General features: G+C 42.6%; 1 protein-coding gene across 2 annotated transcripts in view; it reads right to left on the bottom strand.

Annotated features, from left to right (window-relative positions):
• Positions 1 to 21,580, bottom strand: part of plekhm3 (pleckstrin homology domain containing, family M, member 3) — a 39,976-nt gene that overhangs the window by 12,369 nt on the left and 6,027 nt on the right. For both annotated transcript variants that reach the window (XM_058392270.1, XM_058392271.1), the window contains 3 exons: positions 18,043 to 18,981; positions 5,566 to 5,711; positions 4,010 to 4,203 (listed from right to left, as the gene is read on the bottom strand). In XM_058392270.1, the coding sequence (XP_058248253.1) occupies positions 4,010 to 4,203; positions 5,566 to 5,711; positions 18,043 to 18,981 (1,279 nt within the window). The remainder of the gene's footprint in view (positions 1 to 4,009; positions 4,204 to 5,565; positions 5,712 to 18,042; positions 18,982 to 21,580) is intronic.

The raw sequence follows: 21,580 nt of genomic DNA on the forward strand, positions 1-21,580 counted from the left end.
CGAGACTCAGAAAATCCATGCTAAACAATAAGTATACTTTTGTCCCAAGCCTTAACCCTGACCCAAGAGGACAATTTATTCTACTGGCAAATCTTTTTGGTCCAACAGTACAGACAGTCCCTTCCCACCTGTAGGATGCTGCACTATCACCTGATGGGAACAGTAAGTTACTCAGCACACACACACACCTTGGATACATGTATTCCTGCTATAGAGCTGTATGCTTGAACAGACTATACTGGCCTTTTCTGCTTCAAGAGCCTGGATAACTGGACTGATTAAGCATGGGTCCTGTGGGAGACGGTAAGGCCTGTCGGTGCATCTCAAGCTTCTCTCAGTTAATAGCTCCCCGCTTCCACTCTGCGGCTGAGCTCTGTCATTAGCAAGGCTGCTGTACAGATGTTGGGGAAGAGAGGACTCATGGTAGAAACTGTGTGTGTGTGTGTGTGTGTGGTGGGGGTTGGCTGGCAGCGCGCGAAAGGGCTCCTAATGACACGGATGGGATGAGAGAGGGGACCGGCTGACAAAATGTGAGCAGCTAGGGAGTAATTTAGTGTAAGTGGTGAGGAGAGGAAGTTGAAATAGCTGAGGATGCATAAAGCCCCCCATTTTATCCAGGCACTGAGGGTATAAACAGTATAAATAGCTGATTAAAGATTTTCCGACATTTAAACCTACCAGATTTTATCTGTTTAATGTAAAGTTGGTGGTCCAGCAACAGCAGGTTGGATTAAACAATCCTGACGTCACATCTGGGTTTCTGGTATCACGCATGCTTCTGCTCGAGCACCAAGGCTTATTATTCGATTATTAGGACAACATCTGGATCAGCTGGTGTTTGAGGCACACCATACATTATCATCTTTTTTTGCCGGATTTTTGCAAAATAACCCTGAAGTCTGGTATCATATAACCAACCACGAGTCATTAGGAATCTGTAATTAGACACATTTCTTACAGTGGGATGTCATTGCTCTCTGTGTAAACTATTCATCATAAAGAGAGGAGTTTTCTTTAAACGTTAATGTTTTTGGAAAAGTATACCATTCACTTCTGGTTATTATGCCTAAAATGTCTGCATGACGTTACTAATGAAAGCAGCAGTAAATTAACAGCTAATGGTAATAGAGCAGGGCATTCGTTCAGAGCTCTGGTCCACTTCTCATTAGCCCCAGCTGCTATTACTGAACTCATCTCAGCCTAAGAGGTGTAATGGACGTAAGAGAGAGAGGCAGCAGTGTGTACAGTACTACAAAGATGAGCAGAGAGTCGGAAATCAGGCTATGCATCGATGGCATATCAGAGAGTAAAGCCGCTTACATAATTTGAGTTGTTTTTTGTTTTATTTGTACTTTGCTGAGAAAAGATAGATTGTATACAATTACATAATAAGCAAGCAATCAGGATGATGGCACTGGAAGCCAAATAGCTTAAGATAAGCTTAAGATACCTAAGCATTGATAAGCTTAAGATACCTAAGCATTGTTGCAGACCATGTACACCCTTTCATGGAAATGGTATTCCCTGATGGCTGTGGCCTCTTTCAGCAGGATAAAAAAATGGTTCAGGAATGGTTTGATGAGCACAACAACCAGTTTGAGGTGTTGACTTGGCCTCCAAATTCCCCAGATCTCAATCCAATCCAGCATCTGTGGGATGTACTGGACAAACAAGTCCAATCCATGGAGGCCCCTCCTCACAACTTACAGGACAAGATGTGCTAACATCTTGGTGCCAGATACCACAGCACACCTTCAGGGATCTAGTGGAGTCTATGCCTCAATGTTTTGGGCTGTTTTGGCAGCAAAAGGGGGACCGACACAATATTAGGCAGGTGGTCATAAATGTTACGGCAGTGTATGTACACTACACTGACAGAATGCATAAGCTGCCCCTTCTGCCCCTAACTTAATCCCCAGACAAGTGTCTGATTAGACTGGACCTGTTTATTGAAAAGAAAGTATGAGGCGTGAAAAAAATTTCAGGTTAGTGTTACAACATTCTTGTTCTCTCACATAAATAATTCTCCCCTCATACCAGTCTGTCATATCATAGCACCAGTGAGTCTCTCATTCTCTCTATATCTCTTTGGGTGTTAATAGTCAATCTCTCTCTCTCGCTCTCTCTTTCTCTCTCACCCACAGAGTAAATATATTCTCTGGGCTGCAGTGTTTGTTGGTGGTTGGTATCCAAGCGATACAGGGCTTGTCGACAATCGTAATGAGTCACAATGCAGGAGCTATTCAGGTAGCACTAACCCTGAGGAATTCTGGGTAAGGTATTTGCTACATGCTCAGCATTTGACTCAGATTTTTACTCACCAAGATCACACACTCACAACATACACACCTGGGATGTTTTTTTCCCGCACTGATGTGTGTATCGGTTTTTCTTCACTCATCCAACAACCTTGAGAAAGAAGGAACACCTACTCCTTTTTCCCTGTTTCATTTTACTTGTATGTTTAAAGGAATACAAAAGCTAAATTAAGTATAATGCATCCTTTTAGACAAGGGCACAAACAGGATATGCTTCCTCACCAGAGACACTGAGAGGACATGATAAAGTCTACAGCTTTATAAAGCCGCTCGACCCATGGATTCAGGTCCTCACCATGTACCCCCGGGCTAGCTAATGAATTTAGGACCCCTGTGTATGGACGAGAGGTTAAATAAATAAAGTTTGTCTATGTTTACGTTTGTTGTATAAAGTAAACTAAATGGATAAAATGCATTAGGGTTAATATGCGAGGTGAAATCAGTGTCCTCGCAATAGAAAGCATGCCGCATGGCTGTGTGTGTGTGTGTGTGGTGTCGTGCGCTCACGGAGGTGCATTATATCAGGCTGTGCGGTGTGCGTTCTGACGGCTCTCTCCGCTCTCTCTACTGCCCAGTGTAAACACTCTCCATCCTCTTCAGAGCCGCTGACGGGTGTCTGGGCTGGGCGATGGATGGCGGGGGTAATATTTTAGTGCCACTTCCCTCATCAATCCTGCACTGTTTAGAAATGCAGAGCATTAGCCCTTGCCAGCACACAGTCTGGCGGTAAACACCGGACCTCGAAGCTGCCTCGAGCCGCGGTCACCGCTGGCGTGGCCTGTGTGTAAACACCCTGGGCCAGATAAAGTCACCTCCTGCTGGTACAGCTGGGATACCTCCACAACTGAGGGATGATGCAGAGCTGGACCTCCAACAGATGGCCAAACCCAGCTCCCCCTTTGTTGAGCGCCTCGTCTGTACTTCAAACAGGCGCCCGCAGCCCAGGTCACCGCGGAGTTCAAAAGCGCCGATGAGGAATAGCGGAGCGTTCAATAATTCAACGATTCAACCTGATGTATTTGCCTGAGCAGAAGAGAGAGAAGCTGTGACTCGGTTCGGAAGTCCCGACTCTAAAACGTCTTTGAAAGTAGTAAACATTCCCCTATTACTGAGTCTACACTTACACTTCCTTTCCACATCCAGGCTTTAAATGCTTCAAGCGCCATTCTTTGCATTCCTTTTTCTTTAAGTAAGACCGACATCTTTCATTAATCAAATCTGAATCAGCGGCGATTATGCATTGTGTAACGCAGAGTTTATTATAGAGTTGCACAGTTTCGTCTCTCGTAGCATGAACATGTGTATGGGGAAGCACAACCGCATGCTCTCTATACATGAAGATGACCTTGAAGAGGGCGCAGAGGATTTGTCATCGAGACAAGCCTTTTAGTGAGGAGCCCTTCACATAAACATAGTCCCCTTATATTTCCACTCAACCTAGGCCTTAGGAATCCACTTAGGCTCCATAATTCTAGCTTACATTTCCTCACATGTACCTTCTGTGTTTCACAGCGTTCTATTGCTCCTGGTGTACGCATGCATTTGAATGGCGTCTCGTCACAAAAATGTTCTGCGTCTGTAGGACCCAGTTGGGATTTTGATCGTGGCTATTCCACTGTCACTATATTTTGACTGATGTCTGCCCCGTTCCCCTGCACATTTGAACCACCTGCCATCTGCCGTGCACTCACCTGCGCCGTAGGTCTTCGGCTACTGTGGCTCGGCAGCTGAATAAGTAAGCCCTGAGAGACTTGAGCTGCTGCCGCAGCCTGAGCACGGCGGCTAGAGGCTCCGAGTGTTCGTACAGACTGGGGTTCAACTGCTGCACATCCAGCAAGGGCTCCTCATATATAAACTCCAGGAACTCCTTAGCCTGCTTGGACACCTGCTCAAAAAGAAGAAATGTTTGATTTACAATTAACTAAACTGATATTATATATAAAAAGGTATAACATACTGCAAAAATACTGGATTGAGTTTACACTAGAGACGCATCAGAACTGGTACTGGTATATGGTATTGATCTAATATAGTGTTTATTAATGTGAGACATTAGCCTAATATACACTAACAAACACACAATGATGCAAAGAGGAGGAACTACAGCATCTTCCTACAATAAAACCTCTTACATAACAGCATGACAGGTTTACTGCTCACAGCACATGCTGGCTAGACAGGAATCGTCTACAGACAGTCCCAAAACGCATATCTCTACATTATTCTACACAATTCTGTAGTATAATAGTGTGAGTAGTGTGTCCACACTTCAAGTGCCTGGACAGATACACTCACTCATCTGAATAACTGAAGTGTGGAATGTTGGACACTTCATACACTCAACACTCACAGCTTTGCTAATATAGTGGAAGAGAGGCGGGGCTACCAGTCTACCTAGACACTGATGTCGGACAAGTAAAAATTTTCTTGATGGTCAACAACACTATGGTGGACAAGATGATTTGTAAATGTCTTTTAAATTAGCTCACGTTATGCAGTTTTGTCTTTCAACGTTTTAAAAAATTCACTGTATTCTGCTGAAGCTAGCGGCGTCGTGTTTGATGTCATTTGCCGTCGACCGGGAAACGGCTTAGATGTCGGATTAGCATAAAGCATTAGCGTTCGTTTGAGATGATACGACCCTTCTACAAGTCAAACACTAGACGCTGGAGTACATAGTGCATAGTGTTAGTGCGTAGTGAGCAGTACGTCATTTGGGACTAATGCTAGGTGAGAAAATCTGGACATCAGTCTCGATCATTGGTCAATCTCTACCAGTCATTGAATAATGAAGGAAAATAAACACAAAAAAAATGAAACAAGGCATTAAGCTAATGCGCGTCATTTAAAATAAGCCCTAAGTACATGAACATGCGCTTCTTATGAACACTTTGTACACCAAGGAAACAAACAGAACTAAATATAAATATAAATCTGCTGTTTTCAGACTGATTCATGATAAGTAGGTTACTCACTTTGGCATCAGTATCTGTATCAGTGTACCAGAAACAGGTACTCATAGTCATACGAGACGTATGGCTAGATTACACTGACTGTTTTTATGCTTTGGCATATTTATATAATTTTTTTCCCCTAACCCATTTAGCTGACTCCTAGTCAAAACTTTGCAGATCTGGTCAAGTTCATCCCTCCGAACCGTCCTCTGTGCAGCACTCGGTGAAAACCCAACCATACTCACATACTGACTGTACACTTTTATTCTGTAAAGGACGTATTTTCAGAACACCTTATGTTTGCCTGTGTCCCAGTTATGCAGCAGTCGAGCAGGAATAAGGAAGAGGTTGTCTTGATGGCAGCTCTGGCAATAATACCATCCACTGTAGCAGCAAACCTTGGCCTTGCCTCGTGACAAACCCACCGGTCTTTGACATCCTGTGGGGGGGGATAAGACTGAGGGTAAGCAACAACACAAAGACATTACAAATATACACAGAAATAAAGAGATAAGCTAGCTTATTAGCTATTGCGACATTGCGTAAAGTCATAACGGTAAACGATAAAGCTCAGTAATGAGCATGTCTCCCCCTGATAATCAATAATAAAGGTTGAGCAGGGTTAATACTAGACAGACTTGGTGTTTGTCTGTTAATATGTCTAGGTTTATGGTGTGTACCTTGGTCAGACAGAGATTTCCTGTGTTTCCGGAAAGATAAAACAGGCTTTGAATCTTTTGAAATCACTTCATCACTGATAAAAAGAGCAAAACTCACAAACTGTATAGCCACAACAACAGCTAAGTGAATACCATACAGTGTCAAATACACATGCCATGGAGATTGCAGTCCTGTTCAGTAATGCTGAGGCCAGCTAAAGCATGTTGTGCTTTGTCTTTCACGCTTCTTTCTTGCCCGTGTTTTCTTCAAACGTTTGGGATTTTACAAACTAAGAGATTCATCCTGACAAACCAAAACAGGTGATTGTTAGCTCGGCAGGTGTCCCCTATCCCAGCCATCTAGGAGATTTTGGGACAAGCGTGGAAGAAGAAAGGGATAGAAAGGTTGTGTGAAAAAAGAGTGGAGGGTCAGGGTACGCAGACAAACACTGCTGCCAGTGAAGCACGGTGTCTGCGGCGTACTTCACAGGCAGTGAGCGAGAGAGAGAGCAAGAGAGAGAGAGAGAGAGAGAGAGAGAGAGAGGGAGATGGTAGATAAGATATGGAGGAACAAAAACAAGGTGGAAAACAAGAAGGGAGGTCTACTGAAGTTTCCCAAGGAGGAGCCAGTGACCAAAGAGAAAACAATTCACTGATTAGTGTCTTGTTATGATTCTGGGATGTAGGAAAGAGGGTACGGAAGACACACTTTACTGAAAATCTGTATTCGTTTAACATCTCTGGAAATATTCTAGCATCATACAAGTTTTACAAGAAATACAGATTTCAGGTTTGGATTAGGGCAAGCTTCATTTTTTTGTCTTATTAACTTCAAGACAAAATAAACACCTGACTGTTTTTGGCTGTTCGTACATCGTCAATGTAAGCAATGACACAAATTAACTTGTTTTGCAGAAAAAGGTAACAATAAGCAAATAAAAAGTGCATCATGTTATAATCTAAATGAGTATCCCTTCTTTTTTGGGGATGTTTTCATCCACCAGGGATTATTTCTCACTCTTAATTTGGCCATAACTTTTACTGTATTTCGGCAAATGGGATGATTTTTGGTGACAAACCTTATTTTGACGTAGATTTCGGAAATATGATTTCAAAATTTTCAATAGGTCAATAATACACTGTGAGCAAATCCACTACCCATTTATTATGCCCGAGATGAAAACATGTTATTGGAAAATATTCAACTTCTGTGTTATAAAGTAATCAGGCATCCATGTCGACGTTTAATTAGGTTCATTTAAAAAGATCTATTTCCACTACACTACACGGCTAATGCTCTGTCTATATTCTGATGTTTAAAATTTTGTGGGATTTTGTGGCTGTTTAATGTGACGGTGTTAAAGTATTAAAACAGACTGGATGACAAGTCATAAGTTCAGCCCACACAATTTGTTTCCTCATTAAACAATTAACGACCCCCCCCCACACACACACACATGCATATATACACAAACACACACACCATTATAACTAGAAACCAAAAAAAAAAGACTATTATTTTAAACATACACATTCCATCAAAAATTGCACTGAGCTCAAACAGCTCACACGAAAATGTACTGGGGTTCCTCGCCGAATCTTCCATTCCTCTACCAGTCCCTAAACCAGTATGTAATGGGTTGTTCTAGCTGGGCTTGAAACCAGGCATCATGTACAGTCCTTCACTGCCAATATAAACCTGAGGTTTTCAGGGGCAGGGACCCCAGACTATAAAAAGTCTGAGTCGGTGTCCCCCTCCTTCTGCTTCACGGCCGATGGGAGCCGGATCGTAGAGCCGAGCCACAGACCACGCGGCGGGGTGTCATGTGTCACGGCTGCCCTGTAATCAGCGTACATGTGCAGCACCAACCCGCAAATACCGCCCTACTCTGAAAATAGCACGTCACTGTGCAACTCACTCCGCGTTCACTCGCTGGGAAAACTATTATTAAGAAAGCTTTTGCGTAAGGCATACGCTCGAAGAATTTTCAGTTGCGCTTTTCTGCAAGAGGCGAAAAACAAATCGGAAAGGGAGAGCGTGTCACCGAGGAGAATCGAACAGTAATGACAGGACAGCGCTTCCAAACTCCAATGGACGGCCATAAAAGCAAATCACTGGCCTTCATGAAGCTTCACAGGCTACAAATCACACGAACTTGGCGTCTTTGATTAAACATCCTCAATCCCAACCGTCAGAGAGTACAGCTTATTAAGCCGAGGTTTTCGCCCGTGTCCCAGAACAGACACCGATTGTATTCACAAATGTTTTTCAGCTTCCACAAGGTCCTTGATGGACACAAGTCCAAGAGATTTGGTGCCCAGAATCAGCGTCATTTCTGGGAAGAAACTTGCCACGGAGAGAGCACGACCTCTGTGTCTACAGATGTATACCGAGTACTGCTCTTCACCAGCTTGTGTATAAATCACATAAACACAGCCTTGTACAGAACAGTGCAGGTTTTTTATAAAGGGTATAATTAGCAAAGTTCATCAAACAGCCCTAATGCCCCCTTCGAAACTCGGACAAACGGAGAAATGGCGCATGTAAAAATGTCCAGGGCAAATCCCGGCGTGTGAGAAAACGATGTGTTTGATGTGCTCACATGGCCACTACACAGCGCAACCCTGAGACGGCCGTCCGGACAAAGCGAAAGAATCAAAAGCACTTCTAGGTGCGTCCTTCACAATGGTCGGTGGTGGAACAGACATGTCTGTTCTACAGGAGGATCTCGGTGGAGACCAGGTCACTCTGTTCCCCTTTTCCACAGAGGTTCCCACTTTTGACGCTTTTAAGTGAGCTCTATGGGAGCACGCCTGAAGAAGCGGTCAGGTTAGGAAGGGGGCGGGGTACTTCTCTGCCACACAAGAGTAAAGACTACCGAGCTGCTGCTTTGATGTCCTTTATTCAAGCGGACACCCACTCCAGAAAAAAGCTGTGTGTGATGGGGTGAGCATGAGGGCTGTGCGTGTGTGGTTTGTGTCTCCGTGAGTGTGTGTGGTTAAGAGAGAGAAGTGCAGTGACCATCTTTTTGATGTAAACAGTAGTCGCTAAGCCCCCCACCTGACCCTGTGCCTCACTCCAGCTTCCAGACTCGCTTCTATTGTCCAATCAACAGCTGTATCCATCCATTTGATCGGTCGTGCTTGGGTCCATCAACAGGGTCCTGCTTTAGAGTTGTGTGAAAAGTTCGAACAGAAAGATCAAGCAAACTGGAGAGAGGGAATGTGGAAACTCTCCAACACTGTAAACACTGCCCAAATGACTTGAAAAAAAAAATCTGGACATCACCTGTTTACATTTTTAAATAAATAAAGAATCTGGACATCGCCTAATGGCCAGGCAGTTCATATCAGTATATTATATTTAAAAACATCTTGGAGCACCGAGCATAATGTTTAGAACAATGTTAGAACCGTGCTAGAACCATGTTAGAACCGTGCTAGAACCGCTTTAGAACAGTTTTAGAACCGTGTTAGAACCATGCTAGAACCGCTTTAGAACAGTGCTAGAACCGATTTAGAACACTTTTAGAACCGTGTTAGAACCACGCTAGAACTGTGCTAGAACTGTGTTAGAACCGTGATAGAACCGCTTTAGAACAGTGTTAGAACTGTGCTAGAACTGTGCTAGAACCGTGATAGAACCGCTTTAGAACAGTGTTAGAACAGTGCTAGAACTGTTAGAACCGTGATAGAACTGCTTTAGAACAGTGTTAGAACAGTGCTAGAACTGTGTTAGAACCGTGATAGAACCGCTTTAGAACAGTGTTAGAACAGTGCTAGAACTGTGTTAGAACCGTGATAGAACTGCTTTAGAACAGTGTTAGAACCGTGATAGAACTGCTTTAGAACAGTGTTAGAACCGTGATAGAACCGCTTTAGAACAGTGTTAGAACCGTGATAGAACCGCTTTAGAACAGTGCTAGAACTGTGTTAGAACCGTGATAGAACTGCTTTAGAACAGTGTTAGAACCGTGATAGAACCGCTTTAGAACAGTGTTAGAACCGTGATAGAACCGCTTTAGAACAGTGTTAGAACCGTGATAGAACCGCTTTAGAACAGTGTTAGAACCGTGATAGAACCGCTTTAGAACAGTGTTAGAACCGTGATAGAACCGCTTTAGAACAGTGTTAGAACCGCTTTAGAACGGTGCTAGAACTGTGTTAGAACCATGCTAGAACCGCTTTAGAACAGTGTTAGAACCATGACCACAGAATTATCCCGATGTGTTTAACGTGAACTGAGGTTCTGTCTCTTTTTTTTTAAGTTACTAATGCTGCAAGTGTTTGTGTTGTGTGTTTGTGTGTGGTATATGTTTGTGTTGTGTTGTGTGTTTGTGTTGTGTTTGTATTGTTTTTTGTGTGTGGTATATGTTTGTGTTGTGTGTTTGTGTTGTGTTTGTATTGTGTTTTGTGTGTGGTATATGTTTGTGTTGTGTGTTTGTGTTGTGTTTGTATTGTGTTTTGTGTGTGGTATATGTTTGTGTTGTGTGTTTGTGTTGTGTGTTTGTATTGTGTTTTGTGTGTGGTATATGTTTGTGTTGTGTGTTTGTGTTGTGTTTGTATTGTGTTTTGTGTGTGGTATATGTTTGTGTTGTGTGTTTGTATTGTGTTTTGTGTGTGGTATATGTTTGTGTTGTGTGTTTGTGTTGTGTTTGTATTGTGTTTTGTGTGTGGTATATGTTTGTGTTGTGTGTTTGTGTTGTGTTTGTATTGTTTTTTGTGTGTGGTATATGTTTGTGTTGTGTGTTTGTGTTGTGTTTGTATTGTGTTTTGTGTGTGGTATATGTTTGTGTTGTGTGTTTGTGTTGTGTTTGTATTGTGTTTTGTGTGTGGTATATGTTTGTGTTGTGTGTTTGTGTTGTGTTTGTATTGTTTTTTGTGTGTGGTATATGTTTGTGTTGTGTGTTTGTGTTGTGTTTGTATTGTGTTTTGTGTGTGGTATATGTTTGTGTTGTGTGTTTGTGTTGTGTTTGTATTGTTTTTTGTGTGTGGTATATGTTTGTGTTGTGTGTTTGTGTTGTGTTTGTATTGTGTTTTGTGTGTGGTATATGTTTGTGTTGTGTGTTTGTGTTGTGTTTGTATTGTGTTTTGTGTGTGGTATATGTTTGTGTTGTGTGTTTGTGTTGTGTTTGTATTGTGTTTTGTGTGTGGTATATGTTTGTGTTGTGTGTTTGTGTTGTGTTTGTATTGTGTTTTGTGTGTGGTATATGTTTGTGTTGTGTGTTTGTGTTGTGTTTGTATTGTGTTTTGTGTGTGGTATATGTTTGTGTTGTGTGTTTGTGTTGTGTTTGTATTGTTTTTTGTGTGTGGTATATGTTTGTGTTGTGTGTTTGTGTTGTGTTTGTATTGTTTTTTGTGTGTGGTATATGTTTGTGTTGTGTGTTTGTGTTGTGTTTGTATTGTTTTTTGTGTGTGGTATATGTTTGTGTTGTGTGTTTGTGTTGTGTTTGTATTGTTTTTTGTGTGTGGTATATGTTTGTGTTGTGTGTTTGTGTTGTGTTTGTATTGTTTTTTGTGTGTGGTATATGTTTGTGTTGTGTGTTTGTGTTGTGTTTGTATTGTGTTTTGTGTGTGGTATATGTTTGTGTTGTGTGTTTGTGTTGTGTTTGTATTGTGTTTTGTGTGTGGTATATGTTTGTGTTGTGTGTTTGTGTTGTGTTTGTATTGTTTTTTGTGTGTGGTATATGTTTGTGTTGTGTGTTTGTGTTGTGTTTGTATTGTTTTTTGTGTGTGGTATATGTTTGTGTTGTGTGTTTGTGTTGTGTTTGTATTGTTTTTTGTGTGTGGTATATGTTTGTGTTGTGTGTTTGTGTTGTGTTTGTATTGTGTTTTGTGTGTGGTATATGTTTGTGTTGTGTGTTTGTGTTGTGTTTGTATTGTGTTTTGTGTGTGGTATATGTTTGTGTTGTGTGTTTGTGTTGTGTTTGTATTGTTTTTTGTGTGTGGTATATGTTTGTGTTGTGTGTTTGTGTTGTTTGTATTGTGTTTTGTGTGTGGTATATGTTTGTGTTGTGTGTTTGTGTTGTGTTTGTATTGTGTTTTGTGTGTGGTATATGTTTGTGTTGTGTGTGGTATATGTTTGTGTTGTGTGTTTGCTGTATTTGTATTGCATATTCAATAAGAACTTCAGTCTGCGCTACACTAAACTCTACACACCACAGTCTACACACTAAACTCTACACACCACAGTCTACACACTAAACTCTACACACCACACTCTACACACTAAACTCTACACACCACAGTCTACACACCACAGTCTACACACTAAACTCTACACACCAGTCTACACACCACACTCTACACACTAAACTCTACACACCAGTCTACACACTAAACTCTACACACCACAGTCTATACACTAAACTCTACACACCACAGTCTACACACTAAACTCTACACACCACAGTCTACACACTAAACTCTACACACCACAGTCTACACACTAAACTCTACACACTAAACTCTACACACCACACTCTACACACTAAACTCTACACACTAAACTCTACACACCACAGTCTACACACCACAGTCTACACACTAAACTCTACACACCACAGTCTAAACTCTACACACCACAGTCTACACACCACAGTCTACACACTAAACTCTACACACCACAGTCTACACACCACAGTCTACACACTAAACTCTACACACTAAACTCTACACACCACAGTCTACACACTAAACTCTACACACCACAGTCTACACACTAAACTCTACACACCACAGTCTACACACTAAACTCTACACACCACAGTCTATACACTAAACTCTACACACTAAACTCTACACACCACAGTCTACACACTAAACTCTACACACCACAGTCTACACACTAAACTCTACACACTAAACTCTACACACCACACTCTACACACCACACTCTACACACCACACTCTACACACTAAACTCTACACACCACAGTCTACACACTAAACTCTACACACCACAGTCTACACACTAAACTCTACACACCACAGTCTAAACTCTACACACCACAGTCTACACACCACAGTCTACACACTAAACTCTACACACCACAGTCTACACACCACAGTCTACACACTAAACTCTACACACTAAACTCTACACACCACAGTCTACACACTAAACTCTACACACCACAGTCTACACACTAAACTCTACACACCACAGTCTACACACTAAACTCTACACACCACAGTCTACACACTAAACTCTACACACCACAGTCTACACACTAAACAGGACGCCTAAATAACAAGGACACCGCGAGTGCACTGAGGGCAGCGTGTGGGTTAGGACAGGGCCCAAACCAGAGGGTGTAATGATCTCCCGAGGTTATCATAATTTCTACAGCATTACAAAGCATTACAAGAATAAAAACCATTGTGTACATCAACATGACATCAACCATCTCCAGTGCTGGGTCAAAGAGCAAAACCAGGTCATGTAGTGGGCTCCACTGGACATCCAAATAAAACACAACACACTGCTGAAGAGGAAAACCTGCTCTGTGTTATGATATGCAGGCATGTGGAGTCACGCAGACACTGCTCTCGCTGTGTCTCTGAGGTCAGTGCTGGAGATACACTATACTGACAAAAGTTTTGGGACACCCCTCCAAATCACTGAGCTCAGATGTTGTTTTTCAGGGGTTGGGCTCAGCCCCTTAGTTCTAGTGAAAGTAACTCTTAATGCTTCAGCATAGCAAGACATTTTGGACAACTTTGTGGGAACAGTTTTGGGATGACCCCTTCCTGTTCCAACATGACTGCACACCAGTGAAAAAAATCAAGATCCATAAAGACATGGATGAGCGAGTTTGATGTGGAGGAACTTGACTGGCCTGCACCTTTTTGACCATTCCTCTAGAAGCGCGTTTGTGAGGTCAGGCACTGATGTTGGACGAGAAGGTCTGTCTCGCGATAATTCATCCCAAAGGTGATCTATGGGGTTCATAGTCCCATAATCACACTCCTAAACCTTGTGGAAAGCTTTCCCAGAAGAGTCGAAGCTGTTATAGCTGCAAAGGGCGGGACAACTCCGTATTACATTCAGTTGCATGTAAAGGCAGACGTACCAGTTTTGGCCTGGCTCACAGTCTCTGGGGTCAACAGGGTCAACAACATCTTAAATATAATATATATTATTATATATAAGCTATTTGAGCTTTTTGGGTTAAATATGTAAAAAATTACAAAAAACAAAAAATGTAATTTTCTGCATAAAATGTTGTGCAGAATTCTTAACAGCCTGAATATTTGCAATCAACAGGACCTGCTAGCACTTAGGCAGAGAAGGTTTTGTTTTGTTACATTTTTGCCATTGTATGTTTCAAACCCTTCAAACCCCACTGAAGCAAATAAAGAGCCCCCAGTCTGTGGCAACAGAGACAGTCGGAGCAACCTTTTGTGGGTGCTAACAAATTGGGGGCAGGGAGGGTTAACCAGGGGAAAAAAGAGGCCAAATGGAGGGGGAAATGGTGCTCAATCAAAGCCCAAGACAGCACGGAGAATGCAACAGTAATAAGACGAACCTCAAGACCCTCCTCCTATTAGAGAAACACCATTACTACCTTTTAATCCCCCTCCCTTAAACCCTCACTGGGTCTATTGTCCTGCAGGTCCAAGCTGAAACAGCAGCTTCACCATGCTCCTCCATCCTATCAACCCTCCAAAGGCAAGTCCTCAGCTTATCCTTCTGACAGGTCACTGGACACTGGGTATAATTGTTTAGGGAAAAGTGATTAAACTGTAAAACCACTGCAGGTCCCCTGACTGCCCTTCTAGAGTGACTGGAAGGGAAAAAAACTCAAAGGAAACTGGGTTCCATTTGAGAGAGAGAGAGAGAGAGAGAGAGCAGCGAGATGGAGAAGGACAAAACAAAAGACAATGAGTGGAGGTGGGGGGGGGGCAAATGAAAATTGCATGCAGTGGTGGAAACTGGGCAGTGAACGTTTGTTGAGAGGGAGAAGGAATAAGGTCCATTTCCCGAGCAAAATCTTTTTCAGAGTGAAGGAATGATAATAGTTATCCCACATTCCACTACAGAGGGCCAACTAGGCAACATGTTTATCACGTATAAAAGCATTTAACAACATGGAAAGAGAAAGGAGAAAACACGATCTAAAAATGACACCAGATCTGTGTGGGTTTCCTCGGGGTTCCTCCCTAAATCACGTGGACTGGTTACTCTAGAATGGTGTAAAAGTGTGTATGTATCATTCCATGATGGACTGGGAGGCATTCCAAGATTGTTCCCACCTTAGCGCCCAGTGTTCCAGGAACAGGCTCCGGACTTACCGAGACACTGACTAGGATAAAGACTTGAGGAAATGAGGAACAAGAAGAGCGCAAAGGAAAAAAAATAATTAATCACAAAGAATAAGAGGAGGGTTTATATTCTAAAAGATAATTTTTTCCTGCTTTATCCGATCATGGCCCGGTGCTCCCTGTGTGTAATAAGGCTTCCAATTAAACTGCTTTAAAAGACCAGTTGTACCAATTGAGGAAGAAGGAAACTCTTTCACAACTTTTTCTGGAGGTTAAACGAATTAAATTACACAAGTCATACTTTGAAAATGTCACCTGCTTCTGAAAAGCTCTCACTATTCTACATTTCATTTGCAATATCTCTATTTATATAACCATTTCAGAATAAAACTCCCAAGTTAAAAAAACGTGCCGTTAAACCATGTTGTCCACCTAAACTTCTGAAGCTGCCACAACAAAGCAAACCACCAGCACAACCAGCACCACCAGCACTGACAGACTGCAGAGGACTATGAATAATACCACGTTGTCATGAAGCAAAACATAAACAAAAACAAAGAGCACATGGAGTCGGGGGATAATGCCCATTTCCAAATTACAGACCAGTGCTGAGGATTCACCGCTGGCTTTTTGTGTGACGGATGCTTGTTTGTTTGAGTAACAGAAAATGATTTTGTGTGGTCTCGGTTAACCAACGTTGAAGAGCAGAACGCTTGATGATCTCACTGGATGAAACAATGGAAAATCTCAGAGGCACATTTCCGTTCAGAAGTAAAAAAAAAAAAATCTCTATGCTACTACAGGGGCATCGCTAGGGCTATTCATCAAGCCCCGGATGATTTTAATCTAGCCCCGAATGTTTTATCCCGGATTTTGCCACCGGAGTGTAAAGGAATTAAGTAAATGTTGATCGTTTTAGTTGAGCACTGTTGCCGTTTACTGTACACGATTTTGACTGACATCTCACACGCCAAAATACCGCAAGTGTGCGCACTGGAATATGCTCTAGAACCGCTCTCGCGGTACTTTAATGTCATACACCTATCGGTCTGCGGCTTTCACACCACGTGACTAAAATACCTTACAGCCCTTGAGTGCGACAGCAATAAAAAAAAAAAAACGGCCAGAAAACACAACAATGTTATTATTCAGATAAAAGTCTAACTTTAAATTTTTAATGTTAACACAGTTTATAAAAGTAGGCTAACAAATGTATCTTCTTCTTCTTTCAGCTTTTCCCTTCAGGGGTGGCCACAGTGAATCATCTCTCTCCACCTATCCCTATCTTCTGCATCCTCAACATTTGCACACACTAGCTTCATATCCTCATTTATTACTTCCATATACCTCCTCGTTGGCCTTCCACTTTGCCTCCTGTCTGGCAGCTCCATGTCCAACATTCTCCTACCGATATACTCACTCTCCCTCCTCTGAACATGTCCAAACCATCTTAATCTGGCCTCCCTAACTTTGTCCCCCAAACGTCCAACATGAGCTGTCCCTCTGATGTACTCGTTCCTAATCCTGTCCAACCTTGTAACTCCCAAAGAGAACCTCAACATCTTCAGCTCTGCTACCTCCAGCTCTGACTCCTGTCTCTTCCTCAGTGTCTCTAAACCATACAGCATGTCCGGTCTCATCAATGTCTTGTACACCTTACCCTTGATTCTCGCTGATATTTTTCTATCACAAGGCTAACAAATGTATGTTGTGTCAAAAAGGAGGCCCACTGTTGATTCTGAAAACCCCTGACATAAAGACCCTTTTGAATATTATTCCATTCCTAAGACGTACAAAAAGCCTAAAGATAGATCTAAATAAAATATAACCTGTTAATGCACTAAGATATTACAGTCTGAACATCATGACTTTCTATTATTCAACTAATGCAGTATTTAAGTTAAAATACATACATGGCCTAGGTGAACAATGGACCAGAACAGACTCCATCATTCGGCTGTTCTGTCAATTGATAAAGGAATTCTCAGCACTATAAATACTAGTACGGTAATTGACCGTTTTGCTCAAGTCAAGTCTCTGAGATACTCACTGATGATTCCACTCTCAAAGAAATAGGATAGAAAAGTCACCAAGAGCATGAAGTAGACAAGATACAAGCAGCAAAACAGGAGAGAGAATGAGAGAACAATAAGAGAAGAGAGGCTGTAAAAAAAAAAGAGAAAAAGAATACTACATACAGTAGTGCCAGCATAAATAAGGAAAGGAAATAAGAGGTGCAAGTATAATATAGATTATTATAAAATAATAATAATAAAAGGATCTACACGACACTGCTCCATACACAAGCTGTAAAAGAGATAATATTGCACGGTATACCTGTGTGAGAGAGAAAATGTAATGAATTTAATGAACTCCTTTTTTAGTAGCAGTACTCTGAAATGATGGAAGGAGTCAGAAAAAAGATTGAATGAAAATTTCTAAAGTTGCATACTGTTTGTGTTCATTTGTGTTTATTATTAAACAATATTACATTAAAATTCCCTCATAAAACGTGTTATTCTTGCTTACCCTCTCTCCCTAATTAGCCCCTGATTTTTCGGGCCTAGCCCCTGATGTTTTCAAATCCTAGAAACACCCCTGTACTACTATAATGGTGCAAATGAACAGCTAACACCAAGTTGCATTTTAATTCATTAGAAAAATGACAACCGTCCACGACATGGTCATGGAAATGTCACATATAACTCAATCTATGGTGTCTATCTGACATTTCTATGGGGTAAAATCTCTGAAAGCAAGATAAACATAATACTTCAATTTCAAAGGAATTTGGGACTAATGTGTATCAATACATTTTAATTAGTGTGAAAATGTGGTACTTGCCTGCACATCTGAAGCTTTGAGCAGTAAGACCTTTCTCTACAGCCAGACAAGTGAGAATGCTCAGGAAGCTTGTTGTAACAGACTGGCGTTTGGCTCTCTGGGCTTCCCTTTGTCGACGTTCGCGGGCTGGTCTGCTCCTCATTAGCACTCCAGATGGCGCTACACGGCCGGTCTCCCCTTGGGGTCTCTGGGCAGCCACGGCTGTGCGCAGGGCCTCCACCCAGTCCTGGGCCTGAGGCTCACTCTCGGCCCGTAGACGCAGCACCTCATCAGGAAAGATGGCCTGGAAGCGGGCGCAGACTCCTCCATCAGCCTCATCCCGCTGCACGGCCAAGCAAGAGGCTAGAGAGTACCGCAGCACGGGCTCGCACACTGGCCCTCTGCCCTCAGTTTGGAATGCCTGCAGTTGGGTGCGGCTGAGCACAAAGGTGAAAGCGCTCCAGTTGTTGAGGTCGCTGAGTTGGTACAGGAGGCCTACTTTGAGCACATCAGCACAGTGCTGAGTGAACAGGGGCAGGGCTTTGGGACGGACTAGTGGACGGGAGGTCGGCAAAGAGACGGCACTGGGATCCAGGTCATGAGGGTTTGGAGAAGCAGCAGAAGACGGTTCGCCTGGACGGGCAACTAGGACACATTCCCAAAGAAGCCGGCGCCACTCCAGAGCCTCCCACTGGCAGGGAGCACGGAGCTGCAACCGAGTGCTGTTAAAGAAAAGGGCCTGTAGCACGCGCCCGTCCTGAGGCTGAGGCGCACCCACGCTCTGGCAGTGGGACAGTGACAGGGCTGTACACAGCTGCCTGTTCCCGCTGCTGTCCAGGCTGTAAACCCGCAGCTCACAGGGGGTGAGTTCCACATGGCAAGTGTTCCAGCGGCCCCAGGGACCCTCCCTGTGCTCCAAAATCCCCTGTTTTACCAGACTAGTGGTGCTCTCCTTATTGCCTGAGAAACCAAAAAAAGTGTGTGAGAATTTTTTTTTTTTTTTTTTTTTTTTTAAAAAGCAACCAACTTATTCACAAACATAAAGCTCATTGGATATTATTCAACACCAAGTGCACCGTTTTCTTGGAAGCATGCTGAAACCTCTTGGAAACTACTGGAAGTAACGCACTGCATTATTGTCTCCTATTTCCTTCCCAATAACCACATCTTCCAGGCTGGTCATTTCCATCAATAACATTGGCGTCACATCAACTGTATGATGTTTAAAAGTTTCCTGGGCAGCTGATGGCATAAAACAGATTCGTTTGTACAGCTAGACATTGGATACGACTATTGAACAAAGACTGTCTCTCTGACGGCTTCTCGAGCCTGCAGTGGGCTGGTTCGGTCAGTCACTGAAATGTAGGATGCTCACACTGGTGAACAATGAATGATATTTCACTATGCTCTGTCGGTCAGTCAAGTCGTTGTGCAAGTCTTTACTCAAGAATTCCTTGTGACCTCATCAGGAAGAATATCATTGTTTGCAAGGCTACTGTGCAAACACAATGGCCAGAGAGCTACCCCTAATCTGTGGCACTCCTTTTCAGCCCTTCCTCTCTCAGCCCATTTTTTCCCTCTCGCTCCTTTCGTTATCTCTATTCACAGCAACCTTCTTCCACACGTTTCCTTGGCTGGGGCAGTACCAGGTTTCCGCTCAAGCCTATGAATCTTGGGTAGATGAGGGGACATTGGAAACAGCACTATATGTTTCAGTATGCTGGAACGTGGCAGAGGTTAAATGGAAGGTTTAAAAGCAATTTCCTAAATGTTGTTCTTAGGTCTTATCTGTGGTTTAACATTCCATAACCCCAATGCACATAATGAACAATCCTGCCCATTCAGTAGCACACTGTGGCCCGAGCTCATATGGGTCAGTTATGGGGTATGCTCTAGCCTTTTGGAAACTCTTTCTTGAGTCTAGAGAGCTTCCTTCATTTTAAGAGCTTCTAAAGAGTACTGAAGATCATATTCAGGGTAAGGGTCATTATTAATTTAACGGTAGTGGCGCATGTGGGCATTACTCAATCAGGAAGTCAGTGCTGTGTCACAGAGTGAGGCAGAGTAAGTGAACTCAGCACTGGGAACAAAGATTAGTCATCTTTACTAGGACTATTCTAAGTAAGAATATTAACTCAGTGCACCAGCTAAGTAAGGTCATGAGCATACCTGGCTGAAACTGGAATATCTTATATGTAAATCATTTTAAGGATGTGGAAACTGATTGATGTTAACCGCTGTTGCACTGGATGTAAAGAACTTATGTTGTCGTAGGATCAATTAACATGCAAATGTGTAGACATGCTTCATTGTGTTTCTGTCACATAGACTTTGTCCAGCCTAAGGCCTGCTAGATCAAAATTAATGGCCTGGGGTGTTTTTTCCAATTACTAATGCCACACTGCACCAAACAAGCACAGGGCGCAACCTACAATCAAAGCTGACTTTCTGTTAAAACCAGCAACACAGCCGCTGCAGTGTCTCCAACATTAGAATGTCAATCTCCCAAAGCTGTAATCAGACTAAGACAGGCACTGCACACATGATGCAATGAAAAACAGCAGTTTCAAATATGGATTATAATCTTCATCATCTTGAGTTTGGGGAACAGGAATACCAGCATGCAGGCGGTCTATGTTACGGCCACAGTGACTCTCGAGTTACACCAAACCAATCATGATGTGGTCAGGCATGTCTAAACTTTGCTCTAGTGGTGGCCACTTGTAGGAGAGACTAAACTGGCTTTTTACAGCCCTGAATAATTAGAAATTAAGCTAATGAAATAAAACGGATGAAGGAAAACAGTTCGGAGATGGCCGCAGTCCCGTTATTGTAGCCGACACATCCGTCAGGATTAGAATCTGAAAAACATTATGCAAATGTCCTCCGTGCATCAGCTCTGAGTTACTATTAAATCAGCATTCTCCCTCGCTCTTCACTCCTGTATCCCTCTTTTCTTTTTGCCACACAATAATTGTGTAATTCTCATTAGGCTAGACGACGTCGAATTTAGGATAAGAAGTGACGGGCACTAGTGGGCAGGTGTAACGAAGCACTCCGAGTCGCACCACTGTGGGTTTAGTCTGAGGGCTGCAATTAATCAATTTTATCTGAATGACTGAGCACAGGATTAGGCTGACGCCATACCTCGAAGAAAAGGTGACATTGATTAGATCAATTTTGAGCTGCTCCATACTGTGCAATTACCTTAATGAAGACTGGTTAGAACAGTTAGCAGGACCGAAAAAAAGGGACTCTTGTGCATTCCCTACAGTCCAGGCTGGCGTTTCGGCTATTCCTCATGCTGACTAATGCCTTTTCACTCGTATGCTAATCCTCTTAATATCAGGGGTAATTGGGACCCACTCTTTCACAGCATTGTGCCCATTTTGTCACAGAATTGCATTATCCCACTATTACCATCTTTGTCGAGGATCTCTTTCAAATTCAGATTTGCGCTTTGCCCAAACAAATGAACACGGCAACAAACAAACAAACACACGCTGACCAAATCCAGGCACTTGTTACCGTAATACTGCTAATGAAATCAAATCAACTC

Source organism: Hemibagrus wyckioides, linkage group LG06 (assembly GCF_019097595.1).
Source record: "Hemibagrus wyckioides isolate EC202008001 linkage group LG06, SWU_Hwy_1.0, whole genome shotgun sequence".
NCBI classification, from domain to species: domain Eukaryota; kingdom Metazoa; phylum Chordata; class Actinopteri; order Siluriformes; family Bagridae; genus Hemibagrus; species Hemibagrus wyckioides.